Source organism: Colobus angolensis, unplaced genomic scaffold, assembly GCF_000951035.1.
Source record: "Colobus angolensis palliatus isolate OR3802 unplaced genomic scaffold, Cang.pa_1.0 Scaffold3, whole genome shotgun sequence".
NCBI lineage: Eukaryota > Metazoa > Chordata > Mammalia > Primates > Cercopithecidae > Colobus > Colobus angolensis.
In genome coordinates, this window is record NW_012116265.1 from 29,744,799 (window position 1) to 29,764,366 (window position 19,568).

A 19,568-nucleotide genomic window follows, 5' to 3' on the forward strand; every position below is an offset into this window, starting at 1 on the left:
AGGTTGCAGTGAGCCAAGATCACACCATTGCACTCCAGCCTGGGTGACAGAATGAGACTCCATCTCTTTTTAAAAAAAAAAAAAAAAAAAAAGAATCCTTGCCTTCTAGGACGTTTCCTGGGAACTGGAGAGAAGCGCAAAAGGCACCAGATACTGGGAACTTCTGTTTATGAGAAAAACGGTCTACCTCACCACCTCCCTTTTTTTTTTTTTGAGATGGCGTCTCACTCTGTCGCCCAGGCTGGAGTGCAGTGGCACGATCTCAGCTCACTGCAAGCTCCGCCTCCCGGGTTTACGCCATTTCTCCTGCCTCAGCCTCCCGAGTAGCTGGGACTACAGGCGCCCGCCACCTCGCCCAGCTAGTTTTATTTTTTTTTGTATTTTTTAGTAGAGATGGGGTTTCACCGGGTTAGCCAGGATGGTCTCGATCTCCTGACTTCATGATCCGCCTGTCTCGGCCTCCCGAAGTGCTGGGATTACAGGCTTGAGCCACCGCGCCCGGCCAACCACTTCCCTTTTTTAAGTCTAGCTCCGGCCCTTGGGGAAAAGAGCAAAAGGCTGGCATGCGGGACCCCCTACCTTAGACAGGACAGCAGGCTGCTGCTTGACAGAGAAGCCCATGGGAGTCTAGGCAGCAGACAGCAAGCTCCCAATCTCACATCCTCCTGCCCCACCTCCCCTACCAGTACCCAAATGCCTTATGTTTCATGAGCTCAGGTGACCAGTGAGTGTGGAAGGAACCACCTCCATGTCTCCATCTCCCTAAGACATCCCTGGCCCACGAATAACCTTCCCTCCCCCAGCCAGGCCCAGGAAGGAGTTCACACATAGTGGGTTGGTCAGCAGTGGTTATTGCACCATTGGCAAATAATGAAATGTGTGTACATCAGCAACAACCACAGGGTCAGCACAACAACCCTCAAAAGTACCTGAACTGCATCCACTTCATTCTTGACAGGAGGGGAATAAACAGAGGCCACACACTCACGCACGCGCACATCATACCATGGAATGGAAAGCAATAAATTATCGGCTTCATTCCTGCCTGGACCCTAAGAAAAGCCACAGTTACAGAGTAAAGCCTCTCCAGGCCACTGCCTGAGTCTCGCTGGGGGTGGGCTCCTCGGTCTGGCCGTGGCCGTGGCCAACCAACGCTGGAGGCCTGAGCAGAGTTTGCTCTCTGGGAAAAGGTGAGCTTCAATATTTGGCTTCTTACCAGAAAAGAACTATTTACAAGGGAAGCAGTCACACCGGCCTCACAGGTGAGTGGGAAGTTGTCTCGAGCCCCAGTGGATGGCACAGGCAGGAGATCCCTGCACACGGGGGTATCCTTCCCGAAGGGCAGAGGGGACGGACTTTCCGCCCGCCGGAGGGCCCTGGGCAGGGGCTCCATGAGCCTAGGCTTGAGGGGAAGGATGCCCAGATTCTTCCCCAACCTCCATCATGACTCCTCCCTCCCCCAGGAGTCAGCATCAACCAACAGAGTTCAAGGCCTGGAACTTCTCTCTGAGGTTTCTCACTCTACCCTGCTGGCTCGGGTCTGCCGGGTCCCTGGGACCCTCTTCCTTCAGCCGACACTCTGCAGACTGCTGGAAGTCCTGGCCCTGCCCCAGCAGGGCCACCGGCGAGCTTGGTCCCTGACCACCGCTCTCCTCTAGCCCCGCGGTGGGGCCGGGAAGGGGTCCCTTCTCCATGACAATCACCCGCCGGTTGTCCTCGAGGGTGAGGTCTGCAGTGACATACAGGGTCTCGCCTCCGTCCTGCTTGCTCTGGGGCAGAGGCCCAGGGGATCGGGCAGCCTCTCCGCCTCCCCGGCCCCTCTTGGTGCTCAGGCTGCGGCAGCGGCCCACCCTGCCCGACAGAGGCGGCTCCACCATGTTCTCTGGCACCGAGTGGCTCCTGTTGACAGGTGGGCCACGGGGCCCGCCACCCCCTGCTCGGCGTGCCTCATCGCGGGAAGCGTACTTGGAGCAGAGCTCTCGGACGTCAGGCCAGCTGAAGGTCTCCGTGGGGCTGCGGGGGCTCCGGGCAGAGAGCCGGCCCCCAGACGAGGTGGTCCTCTGGCTGACAGCAGACGGGTTGAAGGAGAAACGCTGTGGCGATGACTCCCTAGCCGAGGAGGGCTTGGGAGGGCTGTGCTCGTGGGCCATCAGCTGCTCATAGTCGAAGAGAGACAGCACTGGCTTCCTCTTACCTGTGAGGAGAGAGCAAGCTGCCTGAAGCACGGGGCAGGAGGGCAGAGCTGCAAGGGGGTCTCTGAGCAGGCTCCAACTCACTTTCCAGGAAAGGCTGGTTGTTGGGGTTTTGGGTGTGACGGGAGAAATCTCATTTACCATCCACAGCCCCTTTCATGAAGGGCCATGGGAAGAATGAAGACAAGGCAGTGGAAAGGGGTCAGGTGTCAAAGGAAGAGGGGAGAGCTTCTGCTCCCATCCTGCTAAAGGAGGGGCCTGGGGCCATGCTTCCTCCAGAAGTCTCTGCTGGATGGGAAGGGCTGGAGCAGAGGGCATCAAAAGGGCTTAACCAGGAGAGCAAGTTTGGCCTCAGAGCACTGGACTGGCTGCCAGGGCTCACCCTGTGCCCTTGGTGCCCAGGGTCTAGCTTCTCCCTTTGGTAGAGCCTCCTTAGAGGTCACTTTCCCCAAGGAGCCAAGTGGCTCCTTATTGGCTCCTCAGTCCCTACACTTGGGGAAGGGCCCACTTGCCGCTCCTGTCATACCTTTGCCACCTAATGGCTCTCCAGCCTCTTCCTGTAGACAGGGCACAGCAGGGCTCTTCCCGTTCCTCTCAGGGGCCGCCTTTTCCCACTGCAGTGGTGGCCTGGCCATCACTGGCTTGTTGCTCTTGATTCGGAGGCTGTACTGGCGGGCCAGCTGGTAGACCTTGTTCTTGACGCGCTCGCTTACGTGGCTGTCCATTACGTGGGAGAGCTGCACGATGCGGGGGTGCAGTGGGACCACCAGCTCCCCCTGGGTACTGCTGCTCAGCTCCTTCACCAGCTCTTTCAGCTCCCGGGCCAGGTGGGCTGGGCTACGCCCCTCAGTGGGAGAGGAACTTTCCGGGGAGGCAGTGGCTGACTCCTCCGTGATGGCTCCCAGCTCATGCTCCTCCAGGATAAAGAGTGGCTCATGCAGGTCAAAGCCATTGGCCTGGCCCTGGCCGGGCCCCTTCCCAGGGCTCCCCCCAGAAGACTCCATTCCCTCCCAGATCTTCACAATTTCTGATGATGGGCGGAACTCAGCATCTGAGATGGGAGGTGGGTCCCCTTTGCCTGCCTGGCTTGGTCCTGGGAGCTCAAACAGGGCCCACGAAGTTGGCCGGGAGCCCACCTGTCTCTTGCGCCCCACTGGAGGTACTGGCTCTGGGTCTGGCCGAGGAAGGCTGTTGAACCTGGAGACGGAGTTTCTTACCAGTCCTTTGGGGATGTAGGAGAGGCTCTCCCGGCGACGGACGCTGAAGCCCGCATCGTGGTGTTCTGCATTTTCATAATAGCTCTTAATCTTGTCTAGCAACAGCCGGTCTCGGGTGGAGAGCGCTGATTCCTTCTTCTTGCAGGAAGACCAGTCGGGCTCCACTGGGCAGCCTGGGCTTGGGGACTCCATCCCATTGACAGAAGGGCTGTCCTCTGTGGCACCCCCCACACTGATGTCCACTTCTGGGGAGAACTGACAGCTGAGGGAGTCTGTGGCACTGCCACGCCGCGCCAGGCCCTTCTCACTGCCCTCCAGGCTGAGCACGCTGCTGCTCCGGCTGACCAGCCGCGGGCTCCCAAAGCCACTGGACTTGCCGTCCTCCTGTGCCACGCTGCTCCGCCGAGAGAAGCTGCTGACAAACCGCTCCGCAATGACACTGGCCTGGTCCAGCACGGAGGGTGGCAGAAGGCTTTCAGGCTCCTGGGCGGCACCCCCCATTTCTTCTTCCTCCTCACTGCTCAGGGCCTTAAGGTCCTCAGCGCTCTCAGCTGCCACGAAGCCCACCATGTCACCCGGGGGGTCCATCCCCAGAAGCCCCTGGTGGGCATCAAGCGGTGTCTCCGGGACTTCTGGAGATTCTGTGTCTGAGGGCATCTCCTCGGCACTGGGCCCTTCCACAGCAGCAAATACCTCTTGCTCACTCCCAGCCTCAGGGTCCGGCTCAACCTGAAACATAGCAGAAAAGGTTCACATGAGTAAAAAGCCTCCTTCATGGGACCTGGGGAACAAGGGAACAGCATGGCCTGCTCAAGGCCCAGTGACAGGGACCTGCAGTTTAGGACCCAAGGCAATCAGAATGAGCACAACTTAGGAGGAGGGTAATGGGTCCTTAGAGGAACCTGACTGTGTCCTTTAGTCACCCTACAGTGGGGGTGCTGGGCCCATGTCCTCAAAACCAAGGAAAACACTAAGAATGCAGATGGTGCCGGATGGCGACACCTTGATGGCAGCCAGCCTGGGAACTACAGGGACAAGGTGGGAATACACAACAGTGGGTAGGGCATGGCCCCGGGTTCCCAGGGGCTGGTTCTCACAGCATCATGGAACCAGCATGGCTGATGGTGAGGCAGCTCACCAAAGCCCTAGAGGCTCCTCACTAGGAGGTTCTAGGGTTCAAACCCAGACCCGTGCAACATGAGAGGCCATTTCATTTTCCTCAGGGGACGGGGCCTCCCATGTAGATGAGGGTCTAGAGAGCAACACAGCCACATGCTGGAATCCCGTCAAGAGGGTGAGGACCAGGAATGTGGCTCCTCCCAGCACCTGTGGGCCTAGCACAACTGCTTACGCCCAGGAAATGGGCAAGGAAGAAAGCAAACGTGAGAATTCCCTCTTGACCACCTTGACGGTCATTTGAACCACAGAACTGCTGATGTACGCAGCTTTCCAGAGCAGTCGTTAGAGAGATAAGAGCAAACACTAAATTCTAAGCTCGGACCTAATTCCTTCTGTTCTAGTCCGGAATCTGCAGAGCACCCAGGATCTAGACCTGCACTGTTCAACATGGGAGCCACAGTCGCTGTGGCTTTCCGAACACGCGAAATGGGGTCAGGCCCAGTGGAAACCTGCTCTTGGGGTAAAATACACATCAGATTGCAAAGACTCTGTATAGAAAAAAGGGATAAAACATATCAGTAACTTTTTATGTTGATTACATGTTAGAATAATACTCTGCACACTTTGGGGTAAATAAAATATACTACTAAAATTAATTTCATCTGCTTCTTTTAAATGTTTTAATGCGTGGTTCTCATTGTATTATTACTGGACACCCCCATTTGCTCTGGTCTGAATGTCTGCGTATCCCTAAAATTGCCAGGTGGAGGCCAACACCCAGTGTGATGGGAATGAGAGGTGGGGCCTTTGGGCAATTAGGTCACGAGGACTCCATCCTCATGAATGGGGTCAGATCCCTTACAAAACAGGCTCAAGAGAGCTTCCTTGACCCTTTGCCATGTGAGGACACAGCAAGAAGCCACCATCTACGAAGCAGAGGGCGAGCCCTCCCCAGAGTCTGCTGGCATCTTGACCTTAGAATTTCCAGCCTCCAAAACTGAGCAATAACAAAGCCACCCAGGCAGCAGTAAGGGATTTTGTTATAGCAGCTCAAGCTAAGACATCATGCTACATTCCTATCCAGTATCATCCAGGCTTCTTAGTCCTGGCTGTGGGGTCCAACATGGGGTCCAGGCCGTAGCTCATGATCTTTCCCTTATAACTTTGGGAAGGTAAAGGACGCTGCTTCCCACAACCCACAGACAGCACAGGGCAGCAGGAGGAGGACAGTGGGCCTCTGAGTCCCAGCCCCAGGTCTGATCTCAGCCCCGCCCCTCAGGAGCTGCTCAGTGGTAGGCACGCCATCAACCACTCAGAGCCCTTTTCCTTCTAGAGCTGCTGTGGGGAAGAGAAGGAAGAAATAGCACATCAGTTACAGAGGACATGTCCAACAGATAACAGTTCCCTACCCTTTGCCCAGGTGACCACAGGTGTGATTTCAATGTCTGGCATGCTGGCAGGGACAGGGTCTTATAACCCACACAAGGTGGCCTAACCAAGGGAGCCTAATACCTGGTTCATCTCCACTAGCTGTGTGCCCTTGACATGGGACTGCATCTGCCCAAAGGGGAGCCTTCTTCTAATTCATAGAGAGGGGTGGTCTGCTTACCAAACCATATACTCTAGGCCAAACAGACTTCATGCAGGGCTGAGAGTCCTGGGAGGTGGAGAATCTCTGTTCCCAGGGGCCCAATGGGAGAGCCTATGCCTGAAAGCCCTATTTGCAGACTTGGAAATCTGGACTCCAAGTTCTTCCTGCTATCCCCATCCTACCTGCTGGTCGCTCACCTCTGGCAGGGAAGAAATGGACTCGAAGCTCATGCGCTTCTCAGCACTGGTTGGAGACCGACCACTGGGCCTTCTGCTGCTCCTGGAGCCTTCAGACTCCCTGCGCCCCTTTCCCTGCAGAGGTAGAGGTCAGTCATCAACTCCAAGACAACTGGAAGCTGATCCCTTCTACATCCCAACACAGGCAGCGCCTCCCACGCCCCAAGGGGCTGGGCTGAGCTGAGAGCCAGTCTTGGGCCTGAGCCATTCCAGAGCCAACCTGAATGCCAGGCCTAGGGCTGCAGAAAGCCTTGTCAGGCATGCAGCTTCAGAAAACCTCAGCCCACCTTTCCGTCCAGACAAAGTGGACTTGACCATTCCAGCCCCACTGTGTGCTAGCTTCTCCCTGCCCCCACCGCCCCACCCCACTTGTCATGCTTGTTGGGCGTTATAATGATAAGTGCCCAGTACTGGAACAGAGCATGCCAGGGGCTCACCAGGGTGTGACAGCGAGCGAGGGTGTTAAGTGCTGAGGGGAGGAGTAAAACTAGGGCAGGGAGGGGTGGGGAGGGCAGCAGAGGGGGCCCTTGGGTGGGCATGCACATCCCAGGGAGCATGCAAGGAGGAGGGGAGATCGAAGAGACACCTCACCATAGCGCCCCGGGAGAAAAGTAAAGCGTTGGCCCGATAGTGCCAGCAGTGGAGGGCGGCCAGCAGGGAGCTGGCAAAGTCAGCTACCTGCTCCGCCACTGCCAGGCTCTCCTCCTGCTCCTCCTCCTCCTCCTCTGAGCCTGGGGGCTTCGGCCCAGCCCCTTTCTCGTTGCCTTCATGCCCTGTCAGGTCCTCCAGAGAGACCTGAAAGGCCTGCTCTTCCTCCTCCTCCTCCTCCTCCACCACCTCCTCCTCTTCCTCTTCCTCCTCCTGGGCAGCCCCTTCAGCCTCTGGCTGCAGGCCCCGAGTACGAGAGGGCTGCCCAAAGTCCAGGAGGGTGCCAGCGCTGCCTGCATGCTGTTCAGAGCACAAGACCCCCTCGTGACCAGCCTCTTGGGCAACCTCCTGTGCTCCTGCAGGCAGCTGTGGGTGGGGAGGCTTCACACAGAAAGCCACACCTAGATGCCCAACTCAGGTCTCCACTGGGGTCCAGGGAGGGGCGGGTGTTCTCATGGTGGAAAGGCTGTGACCTGGTCAAAATTCAGAACCCAAAGAGGCCTGCCTACTTGTCTACCCTAGAGAGGGAAATCTGAGCAGGTCCATGCTGGGCAGGCCCCCAGCGGGGTGCTGTTCTAGGAAGAGGGTGCAAAAGGGCCCCCAGGGCAAGGCCCATGTCTTATTCATCTCTGTGGCCCTATGCCACACAGCCTGGTACACAGTGGGTGCTTAGTAGGCATTTGCTGAGTGAATGAAGACAATGAGGGCTGAAGGGGCCAGGGGCTGACCTGGGCAGTCCCACCCTCCTCTGTCAGCCAGTCCCCTCCTCCCACTGGCCTTTACCTTCATTCCTGCTGCTCGGGCTGCGGACATCACCACCGGGTCCCCAACACACCAGCGAGGGGCAGGGGAGGGGAAGAGATCAGTAAGTGGGAGAAAGACCTCTAGACAGCCCCCTGGGGAAGGCCTCACCGGGGGCTCCTACTCCCAGAACCCTCACCTAGTCTCCTGTGCTTTCAAAAGAATGACTGACAGAGCAGGGCCCAGGGGCCACAGAGCAGCACAGGTCTGTGCCTGTTGCTCGGTTCTCATTGTTTCCAGAGAAAAGGGCGTGAGGCCTGTGCATGGGGGAGAGCTCCAGCCCCTCTCCTCAGCCAGCCAGGGGCGAGGCCCTCTTCCAGGGGGGAACAGAGGCAGAGACCCTTCTACACTATTCTGACAATCCCCCACCCTCAGGTCAACCCCTAGGTTGTCGGCTGCTTCCCCTCCTCCCCCCCTCACTGGGAATAGCTGGCCGCCTCACACACTCACCTTTCTCGTTGAGTTGCCTGAGCAGGTGTTTGGTTGGCTCTGAGGAGGAAAGCATGGGCAGAGTCAGCGCGGGCCAGGAAACTGCTGTGCCTGGCTGGGTCCCAAGCTCACAATGCCACCAGCCCATCACCAGCTCAAAGTCCACTCTGGCTTGCCCCCCACCCCGCCGCAGTCGTAGGCCCCAGGGAGTCTGCCTTCCACAGTGTCGCCAAGCCCCTTGCACCTACAGACAGGGAGGCAGGCCCATCCATCTCCAGGACCCCCGCTGTGGCTGCCAGCCCTGCTGGAGCAGTACCACCCATAATGCAATGCATTAGCACACCTGGCCCAGGGCCCTCGTGCAGAAGCCATAGGGAGGGGACTGAGTTCCATGCTGGCCCCTTCAGACCAACTAGTAACATCTCTGGAGGCCCCTGGCTCCACCTCAAGCCCCTTGCCTCCCTGGCAATGAGCATATCCGCGCATCAGCTACACCCACTGCCAAGCCCCTCACAGCATCCCAGCCGGAAAGCAGAGGTCACACCCGACTTTCTACGGCCCTTAAGGCCTGGCATCATGAAGCCTCGCTGCCCGCTGGGGAGAGTTGCCCGGCTGTACGGAGAGTGACCAGGCTCTGGGGACAGGATACAAAACACATCCATTAGGCCGATGGTGTCATCACCTTGTACCCCAGCCTTTTTGGGGACACACCTGAGACTGGAGGGTGGGAATAAGAGGACCTTGTCTCAAGGTCCAGTTCTACAGAGCCTCGGCCTTCGCCTATCCATATCCTTGCCTAGGTGGCGGTAAGTGGAAGGCCTAGGGATTGCCACGATTTGCTACACACTTGAAGTCAGAAGGAAAGTCTACCAAGGTATCTTGCTGTTCCTCAGCAGGCAGGCCTATTGAAGAACCTCTTTTCTGTTGACACACACAATGTACATACACTATCTGTATCAATGTAAGTAAATGCCTAATTGTTTTTAAAGTGAAAAGTAGAAAATGTTCTATTCTTTCATTTTAAAACTTATCAAGAATATTTAATAAGTGACATATAATTGAAACAATAAACCTTAATTATCCACAGAATATACTTGTCGGCTCATCTCAGCCCACTGAGTGGGAAGCAGAAGCAGAAAAGACCTCAAGGAAGCCAGAGTGGATGGCTGAGCCCCGGCAGTAAAGCGTCTGGATGTGGCCCAAGTCCCTCCCCAGTGACTTTCCTGATCTTTTTGTGGTCTACAGTTCCCACAAGTTCAATAGATTGATTTCTTTTTCTTTTTTTTCTTGCAATAAGGTCTCGTCTGTCACCCAGGATGGGTACAGGGGCATGATATCCATTCATTGCAACCTCTGCCTTCCAGGCTCAAGTGATCCTCCCACCTCAGCCTCCAGAGTAGCTAGGACCATAGGTGAACACGACCATGCCTAGCTAATTTTTTAATTTTGTAGAGACGAGGCCTCACTATGTTGTCTAGGTTGGTCTTGAACTCCTGGCCTCAAGTGATCCTCCCACCTCAGCCTCCCAAGGTGCTAGGATTACAGGAGTGAGCCACAATGCCTGGCCTGATCGATCGTTTTCTAACAGACGGAGGGGAAGAAGGGCTACTACAGACAAACATACTTAGACCAATGAAAACAGACACTTCAGTGTTACAGAAGAACCGTGAAGAGGGGCACGACACGCCAATCGCAGGCTGTCTCTATGGCAACCCACAGCCTCTGAGGCCCCTCAAGCAACTGGTAGTTCACACACCCTACGTGATGCTCTAGCATTAACTCCAGAAAAGGAAAGGTTCAACGGCAGGCAGCACCTTCTATTTTAAAAGGTTCAAGAGTACAAAGCATGCTTTAGAAAGATGTCTATTTTGGTCGAGTGGGGTGGCTCACACCTGTAATCCCAGCACTCTGGGAGGCCGAGGTGGGTGGATCACCTGAGGTCAGGAGTTCGAGACCAGCCTAACCAACATGATGAAACCCTGTTTCTACTAAAAATACAAAAAAATAATGAGCTAGGCATGGTGGTGCATGCCTGTAATCCCAGCTACTTAGGAGAATCACTTGAACCCAGGAGGCAGAGGTTGCAGTGAGTAGAGATGGTGCCACTGCACTCCAGCCTGGGCAACAGAGCAAGAAGGAAGGGAGGGAGAGAGGGAGGGAATTTCATAACAGTTAAAACATTTTAAAAATATTTTTTGAAAAAATCTGACTCTTAGTATTTATAGGCTAAAAATCTCAGCCATGTGGAAACTTCAGCTCTTTAAAATGGCTCATTTCCTGAGTGCCTTGGACAGCTAAAGTTTGGGGGTTTTCTTGTAACAGCTTTACTGAAATATAATTCACATACAATTCACCTAGAGTGTACAATTCAACGGCTTTAAGTATATTCAAAGAGTTGTACATCCATAGCTAAAGTTTTGGTGCTAACATTAGGATGCAGCCACTATCACTACCACCACCATTATCACTTGCTGAACACATCAATGCGCTAGAAGCTTCAAATTTTAAGGCACACTAAATTGAGGAGGACAAGAAGAGAATTACAGGAGAAGAAAAGGAAAGGAAATAAAGAGGGCTAGAGAGAAGAAAGCAACACCTCCATATTTGGAGCTTTTAACTATAAAAACTATAAAACTTTTGCAACCATAGCAAGGTGGCCTAGGGCCCAAGATCCACCCAGAGCAATACCAACAACATAAAACCGCAAAAGCCTTCTATAAGCCACTGCTCCACCTTCAGAAGGCTAACGCCCACATGTCAATCCACACACACATTCAGGGGACCCACAGGTCATCACCAGTGAAAACCCAACACACTTGTGGACCCAAGCCAGGACGCTGCTCTCAGTCACTTTAGAATCCTTCTCTCCCGGGGTCTTAGACAATTCTCACCCCAACTCCCACCTTGAGTATATGTTTGGCAGACACCTGGCTTAAGCCAGAGCTGTCCTTGGGCCTCGCACTAAATAGCAACAAAAAAAACCAATGTAGAAAATACACACACTCATCACCACAGAGTTAAGAATAAAAGCAAGGTTTTTCTCTTTTCAAATAGACGATTCATTCCAATAATCCAAGAACACCCTAGAAGTCCAGGAATGGAAGAAAACTCAGGAGAGGAAAATGGAACTTTTTCCCGAGACTCAAAGTAAATATTTCCTGTCTGGGTTTGGTGCCACTGAATTCGTTTTCCCCGGGTCCTGCTTCTGCTCGGGTTGTTCCAGGACTGGGCTGGGGCCATCTGCAATGTCCGAGTGTTACTCCTGAATGACTTGGTGTTGGTATTCCCAAGACGCAAAGGAGGCAGGGGGCTAAAAAGGGGTGCCAAGACCCAAGTGAGCAAGTATTCCTAGGGCCTTAGAAAAGGTAGGCTGGACAGGTGCAGTGGCTCACACCTATAATCCCAGTACTTTGGGAGGCCGAGAAGGGTGGATCACCTGAGGCCAAGAGTTCGAAACTAGCCTGGTCAACATAATAGTGAAACCCCATCTCTACTAAAAAATACAAAAATTAGCTGGGTATGGTGGTACACCCTTGTAGTCCCAGCTACTTGGGAAGCTGAGGCAGGAGAATCGCTTGAACCCAGGAGGCAGAGGTTGCAGTGAGCTGAGATCGAGCCACTGTACTCCAGCCTGGGCGACAGAGCAAGAGTCCATCTCTAACATAAAAAAAAGAAAGAAGAAAGTAAGAAAAAGCTGGGCTGCCCAGAACTGGTAGGCAACGAGGGCCCAGAGGCACGTGGTGTGGGTAGCACCAGCACAGGGGAAGGATGAGCCCCAGGTGTGTGTCCAGCCCCGCTCAAGCCTTTCCCAGGGTTTCCGCAGAGGTGAGAGACACAGCCCTGGACACTGCCGCAGACGGTCCCCAGCCTGGGAAAGGGTGTGAGGGAGAGGCTTCCTGCCTCCACAGTCCTTCTCTTACCAGACTGCCGGCGCCCCTGGCGCACATGGGTAGACACCTCATCCTGGGAGGACCAAGCCTTCTTCAGCCGCTCTGGGCTGCAGCGGTACCGATTGGGATCTGCATCCAGGAGAGAGACGGTCAAGCTTTTGGTTTCCAGTTGGCCTTGGCCTACCCTAGACCCTGTCCATACCCAGCCAGACCTCTATACCTACCCAGCTCCAGGGCCAGGAGCCTCCAGAGCTCCCTCCATCTTCCAGCTGGGAGCTTCAGGCACTGAGAGTCCCACCGCTCAGCAGGAGAGCATCCTTAATCATATAGTTCGCCCCCCAGCCCTTAATAGGAGGCCCCCGTCCTCCCTGCTCCTAGGATAAAATTATCAGGGAAAGCTTCCCCAGGATGCAGCCTGACCTAGCAATGTCCATGGGTAGGGACAAAACAGGCAGAAAAGAGCACACTTACAATAGGAATCCATTTCCAAGATGGCTTCCTTGGCCTGACGGGGAAGGAAACACATCTGGTTATTACCTTACCATGTGCCAGCCTCCCCTGTTGCTATATGAGGACACCCCACAGTGTGGCACCAAGGCCTGGGGCATCTGCTGTACTGACATCCACTGTCCAGTGGAGCCCAAATCCAGAAGGTGAGTCCCCAATGGACCTTGTAGAGCTGGCTCAGAGGAGCACATTCTCCCTGCCCCCAGTCAAGAGCTGGGGGAACTCACCTTCTGGGGAATGGTGGCATGGTGGTTCTCTAGGATGAGCCTCTTGATGTGGTGAGTCCAGTTCCGTTTCTCCTCCACTGTCTTGGCCTGGGAGGACCCAAGGGAAAGGGACCCAGGGGTTATCATTACAGGCCTGAAGCTGTCCAGCATGGACAGTGCTTCCGCCCAGAGAGAAAAAGTGGGACCATGCTGGGGCCTCTGTGAGGTTAACCTGACTCCTCACTTTGACCCTAAGAAGTGCCTGCAACGATCCCTGCCTTACAGGTGGAGACACTGGGTCCTGGGGCAGCTAGGTGGGCAGAGGAGCCAGGAGTCCCACGCAGGTGTCCCCTGGGCATCTTGTTCCCTAGCCCCTGAGCCCCACCGGCCCCTCACCTGGATGCTGTACTGCTGCTTGCTGTGCTTGTAGTGGGTGACAGTGAAGCACAGGGAGTCTCTGGTGCTTTCGATCAGCATCAGGGAGGAGCACTAGGGGCAGAGGGAAAGCACAGTAAAGCACAAGGTTGACAGCCTGGGGAAGCAGGGAGGGTGATCTCAGAAGGGTGGTGCTGGAGCCCCAAGAAGCAGACAAGGAGGGGAGCCCAGATCCTTTGGGAAGGAGAGAAGACGGCGGAGATGGGGCAGGGCCTGGTTACCGGGATGTTGCCCTTGTAGACAAAGTGATCGCCCCGCTTCTTGGTGATAAGCAGTGTTTTGTCAAAGAGGAAAAAGGTCCTTTCATTGCGCACGCGATGCACGCGGAACGTGCCCTCCAGCACAAGCTCCCCGTAGGTGGTCAGGTCGGGCCCCTTCCAGTTGATGAGGAGTGACTGAATCTCCTGCAGCAGAGGGGCCCCAACCCCTACAGTCAGGCCACTGGGGCCTTAGGAGGCTCTGCAAACCCTGCCACAAAGGCTCCCCCAATGCCACCACCCAGCTCATCCCAGCAGGGTGGCCACAGTCCTTCTTCCCAGCCGAAGCATGGCCCACCCAGCCCTGCCCCTCCCCCAGCCTCCCAGCCCCCGAGCACCTGGAGCCGGACTGCATGCTCATGCCTCCTTTTCATGTCGTTGATGTACCAGGCCACACAGGTCATGGTGTCAATGGCATCCTCCACCACCTCAAAGCCATCCTCTTCTTCATCAAAATGCTTGGCAATTTCCTGCACAGAAGATAGAGGCTTAGGTACCCCTGACTCGAAGGCCCTGCCCTCCCCAGGCCCCAGGTGCCTGGGAGGACCAAGGGGCTACCTGCAGCAGCAGGTGGTACTTGAGGATGCGCTGGACCGGCTTCAGCAGGTAGGAACCCAAGGGCAGTGAGTGCTGCAGCAGCTCCTGCCGGTCCCGAAAGAACTTGGCCTGCTGCTTGTCCCTCATGCATTCCGTCAGGGCGGCCACGGAGCTGAGAGTGGGAGAAGGGCCAGTCACCGCCTGGGGAAGGCCTGGATGAGGAGGTGGGGGACTCTGGACTCACCAGATGGCTCTGCCTTCCCTCTCACCCCAATTACTCACTTGGGGTAATTGTTGCAATACTGGGTGTAGATATCAAACTCTTGGCTCTAAGAAGAGATCAAAAATAGTGATTTCAGGGAGATTCCCATTTGACTGTAAAGATGGTGGTACCAGATAGGCCCCTGGCCCCCAGAGCATACTCTGTCCCCTGTTCCCAAGTGCCTACAGAGCCATCTTTATACCTATTTGTCAACGACATCCCATCTACCCAGCAGCCCTGGCTCCCCCCAGAACACCCTTCTCATTCAAGACAGAGCACCCAGCACTTTCCCTGGAAAGGGATCCCCAGGACTCAGATTTCCTCTTATGCTGGCAGAGTTCTTGTCTCTCTGAGCTCTCAGCAAGGTAGGACAGGGGCAAGGGCCCAGCCCTTCTTACCCTTTCCACAAAACAGCTGGCCACAGCCACGGGGTCACTATTGCAGCTGTCCAGGTCTCTGAGGAGCTGGCTGGGTGAGGGGAAAGCAGCCACTGTACCCTCTGCAGTCAGAGGACAATGCCCTTCACTGCCCCCTCCCCAACCTCCCGAACTCTGACAGCCAGCCCTATTGTTATGCTAAAGAGCTGGGGCTTCTAGCCTCAGAGGGAGCCCTGCCCCAGGCAGCAACCACAGAAAGTATCCAGCACAAAGCAGGAAGTCAGGGAGACCTACAGGCTCAGCAAGCGAGAGAGGAAGAGGGGACCCTCGTACCCACCTCAGGAGGGGACACAGCTCCTCTGCAGGCAGGAGTTAAACACACAAAAGCAGAGGATTAAAGGGCGAAGGAGAGAGAACGGGAACTAGCAAAGGAGCCAGGGGGCCCAGGATGTGGGACATGGGGAGAGACAGGTGAGTCCTGGCACCCCTAGAAACACTGCTCCCTGCCTCCTCCCTCTGTGCTCCTCCTCTTTCCCCAACTCCTCACCATTGGTCTAAGTCTTCCCTGTACCCTGCCCTCCCAGACTTCTCCAGCTTACTGCCCATCTTGAGGGGCCTGGGATACGATTCTTCCTGTCCTAGCACCGCTGTTCCCTCAAGCTCTGACACTCCAGAGCAGCGCACTTTCCCTGGGGAGTCTGTGGTCCCAAGCAGCAGACCCACGCCCTTTGCCCTGACATAGCCCCTGGCCAGGCCTTGTTTGGCCTCTCACATCTGTCTTGCCTGGGTTGTGCAATCCACTAATAGGTCAGATCATCTCCAGGGAGCCCTTGGAGTCAGTGGGAAGGAGGATAAGAAATTAAGAGATGTGCAAGTGGAAAATGAAGATGAGAAGGACGGAGAAGCCACCCACAGGGAAAAGAAGCAGTGTGCAAGGAAGGGCCCAGCAGCCCCATGAGGGGTGCCGGCCCAGGCTGGACCCAACACGCGCATACCCTCAAATTACCTCCCTGTCTGCCCTTGAGAGAAAGCACATCAGCCCAGGGCACAGAGATGAACCACCCTTTCCTGTCCTCAGAGATCAGGCTCCAGGCCCACATGTCACAGGCCCATGAGTCCAGGGACATCCAGGGTTCCTCCCTAGGCCCCGAGGCGGGCCTCGCAGGCAGAACATGGTGTCAGGCCCATTCACACACCTGTTCAGTGCGTAGATGTTTTCTATGTTCCCAAAGAGGGCGCTGACCTGTTCTGGCTTCAGCAGCCCGGGCGTGTCGATGATCTTCAAGAGGTAGTCCTGCGTGGAGGGAGGTGGTCAGAACCTGGCCCCCAGCACAACCCTGCCCACGACCTTCCCTAGCCACACCTCGTTTAGGCCCTGCTGGGACACCACTTCAGAGACACTGCCTACTGTGAGACAGTGTCCACCCCAAAATTCACGTCCACTTGGAACCCCGAATGTGACTTTATTTGGAAATAAGGTCTCTGTGGATGCCATTAGTTAAGGATCTCAAGATGACTTCAGATAGGATTTAGGGTAGGCCCGAAATCCAGTGGCTGCTGTCCTTGTAAGAGGAGCGGGAGGACACAGAGAGACACAAAGAAGCCGGTGATGGGAAGGTACTGAGCGGCATCCCCAGGCCAATGATGTCAAAGACTGCCAGGACCCAGGAAGCTGGATGACAGGCACAGAACTACTCACTCAGAGGCTCTGGAGGGAGCCGACCCGGCCAATGCCTTGATTTTGGACTTCTGGCCTCCTGAACTGAGTGAGAATACATTTGCTGTTTTAAGCCACTCAGTGTGTGGTCATTTGTTACGGCAGCCCTAGGAAACTAATCCACACTCCGAGCCAGCGGAGCAGAGGGCTTCCTCAGCGGCAGCCACACAGCTGCCCTTCCATGTCCTTCGCCCACAGTAGCCCTGCAAGGCAGGTGCGGCTTCCTCTTACAGAGGAGGAACCTGAGGCTCCACACAGCCAGGCAACAACAGGGCAGGGGATGCGTGGGGCCAGGCCCAGAGCCCATGTCTTCACTGCATTTGGTCTCTGTGGCACAGGCTCTCTAGAGCCATCTTCCCAGGCAGGCTGGGGACCCATCCTCCCTGTCAATGATGCTCACTCCTGCCAGCCCAAGCTACTGATCCGGCCCAAGGTCCTAAGGAAGCCTGAGGGGTCAACAGCTTTCACCATGCAGTCAGCGAGGGTGGGAGACCCCAGTCCTCCAACTACTTTATGGGAAGCAGGTCTTTCGAGAGCTTCTCTCCCAGGGTGAAACAGGCTTCCGCTAGAACGCTGTGCCACAGGGCCCCCGGCACGCACCTCCACGATGCTGCGCAGGTCCTGCACGTACATGCGCTCCGTCTCCACGATCTCCCGCACCACTCGGCCCAGGTAGCTGAGCTTGTGGTGCGCAGGCCCTGCCGCCGCCCGGCTGTTGAATGGGGAGAGGGGCCCCTTCACGTTCAACCAGCTGCTGGAGTTGTTGTTGCTATTGGGGAGATGCCGGTCTCTTGGGGAGCCTGCCCCATTCTCAGCGGGAGCCTCGGAGCCACTGGGCTCCTCCATGGCACTGCGACTGTCACGGGAGGAGCCCGACGAGGAGGTGGTAGAGGTCAGGCTCACCGGCCGCTCCTGGCTGCCGTCCTGGTGGAGGGAGGTGGACACGGGCATCCTGGCATTGCTGCCTGGGGAGGGCACCCCAGGGAGATTCTGCAGCAAGACAGACAGATGAAGGGTCAACCTCTGAATGTCCACAGAAACAGAACAGAGGGATAGCTGCCAGGGGTGACGGCAAGCGGGGCGGGAAGGTATTGTTTAGTGGGTCCAGAGTTCAGTTTTAGAAGATGAAAAGGTTCTGTGGATAGATGGTGATGATGGTTGCACAATGATATGAATGAACTGTACACTTAAAATAGTGAAGATGGTCAATTTTATGTTATGTGTGTTTACATTTAACACAATTAACAAAACAAAAGTGAATCCCAAGAAAGGCCCTGCTCTCAGACTCTGTGAGCATTGATGAGGATGCCCAAGTCCACCTGCCAGCACAGTGGTCCAGGTACCCTCTGAGGAATTCATAGCCCAGCTCCACTGCTGGGGCACAGTACTTAGTCCCTCAGAGCCTCAGCTCCTCACCTGTAAAATGAGGATAGATACAGCCTACCCCATGGCTTGTCCTCCCAGATGACGCCACCTGCTGTTCGTAAAGCTCTGAGCATGATGCCTGGCACAGGGTACGTGCTCCACACGCCATCAATATAGTGATGATAATGGCAATTGTCAAGAGGAACTTCCCAACTGCCCACCTGTATGTAGCCTGTGCTGGGGTCACTGTACAGGGATGGGCAAAGATCTGCTTCTTACAGTGTTAAGACACATACCAGGGATAATATTCTCCCTAGGATTGCAAAACCTCAGGGGCACCGGCGGCTTCACCACGAACCTGAAGCTTTCTGGATACTCACTGGCTGAGCCAGCATTATCCCCCCACTCCGCAGCCCCACCCCAGCACCTAGCACAGGCTGCCTCTGACTCATCCAGGCCCCAGGAAATTCCCCAGGGCTGAGCCATCAGTGAGTCTCTGTAAGCTGCCCTTGGCACAGCTGGGTGGGGGCAGCAGAGAAAGCAGTAAACTGCACCCAGGTGAGGCAAACACAGCCTCAGGTGGACTTTATTCCCTAAGCAGATGGTGTGGCTCAGAGGCAGGCCCACCTGAAGCAGCTGGGGGAAAGAAGGGTGGAGTGGCCAGACTTCAGGCTGTAGCCTTCGAGAAGGACAGGGACACCCATGCAACACCCATGCCCACGCCAGAGCTCACCAATGCCACTTTCCAGAGTACACATTTCATTGCTATTTCACAGGAAAACAGTAAGTTCCTGGGTATCCCTCTCACCCCTACTGACCCGGGTCTTCTACCCCTGGCTCTAGGGCTCAGAAGCGACTAGACCACAGACATGACCAAAGGGCAGAGGCTTGAGCTACAAGGAGAAGAATCTAGAAGCTGCCGTTACTCTGGGAACCCTTGGCACTGGCCCGTGGTTTTTCTGTGCCTCTGCCTCAACCTGTAAACCAACACCCCTGGGTCTCAGGCTTTTGCAAATGTTCTCTCTGCTTCAGCGTTCTCTCTTCTCCATCCACTCCACACGGTACCATCCCCCAACCTATGTAATTTACATCCAATCTTTAGGTCTCCGATTAGAAACTGCCCCCTCCAGGAACCTTCCAATATCCCCCAAATCTAGGGAACTCTTTCTGTGTTCGCTTACTACCTTCCCACGTTTCTCCTATTGTAGCACTCGCCTGATAAAGTGTGACTAGTTTGAGACCCTCTGCCATACACCATTAGTTACTAAAGAGCAGGGATCTTAAGGGCCAATTTAACAAATGAACAACAATGGTGAACAAATTGATGCTTTTACTGAGGTACAGATCAAGCGCCTCAAGACCTACTTACCACCCGCCGCTAACCTGGCTGGGACGCTCTGGAGCACGGCACTTTGTCACTGTGTCTCACTGGAGGGGGTCACCTCCAACGTGCTCTGTATGAGCCTCTCGACTTGCAGATGGGGACTCAGTGGCAGCCCAGTGCTCCCCTCCACCGTGCAATGCAATGCCAGGAGAGCTAATTAGCAGGATCATTTTGGTAAAGCTCTTTGAGCGGCTCAGAGGAGACTGGGAATTGTAGGGCTGCTGCTTTTTCCTCCTTCCTCAAAAGGGCCTTTACAATTCCTCAGCTATGCCTTTTACAGAACCAGCAGGCAGGGCAACACCACATCATTCCAGCACTGACAGACAAAAACCCAAGCTCCGCCCCAGCCCTTAACCCCCAGCCCTGTGGCACGCTGATGTCCTTCAAAGCCCTTCAAA

At 55.4% G+C, this 19,568-nt stretch overlaps 1 protein-coding gene across 2 annotated transcripts in view; it reads right to left on the bottom strand.

Moving 5' to 3' along the window:
• Positions 1-831: 831 nt before the first annotated feature.
• The window catches only part of PLEKHG3 (pleckstrin homology domain containing, family G (with RhoGef domain) member 3), a 42,614-nt gene continuing 23,877 nt past the window's right edge, over positions 832-19,568 (bottom strand). Inside the window, exons 2-17 of one of the 2 annotated variants that reach the window (XM_011949768.1) lie at positions 17,022-17,411; positions 15,901-15,998; positions 14,726-14,795; positions 14,348-14,394; positions 14,087-14,237; positions 13,867-13,998; positions 13,493-13,675; positions 13,233-13,325; positions 12,858-12,944; positions 12,595-12,628; positions 12,154-12,252; positions 8,255-8,293; positions 7,787-7,806; positions 6,317-6,430; positions 2,719-4,138; positions 832-2,194 (exon numbers count right to left, since the gene is read on the bottom strand). In XM_011949768.1, coding sequence (XP_011805158.1) covers positions 1,473-2,194; positions 2,719-4,138; positions 6,317-6,430; positions 7,787-7,806; positions 8,255-8,293; positions 12,154-12,252; positions 12,595-12,628; positions 12,858-12,944; positions 13,233-13,325; positions 13,493-13,675; positions 13,867-13,998; positions 14,087-14,237; positions 14,348-14,394; positions 14,726-14,795; positions 15,901-15,998; positions 17,022-17,372 — 3,660 coding nt within the window. In that variant the 5' untranslated portion in view covers positions 17,373-17,411 and the 3' untranslated portion in view covers positions 832-1,472. The remainder of the gene's footprint in view (positions 2,195-2,718; positions 4,139-6,316; positions 6,431-7,786; positions 7,807-8,254; positions 8,294-12,153; positions 12,253-12,594; positions 12,629-12,857; positions 12,945-13,232; positions 13,326-13,492; positions 13,676-13,866; positions 13,999-14,086; positions 14,238-14,347; positions 14,395-14,725; positions 14,796-15,900; positions 15,999-17,021; positions 17,412-19,568) is intronic. The other variant, XM_011949769.1, reaches the window with a different exon arrangement.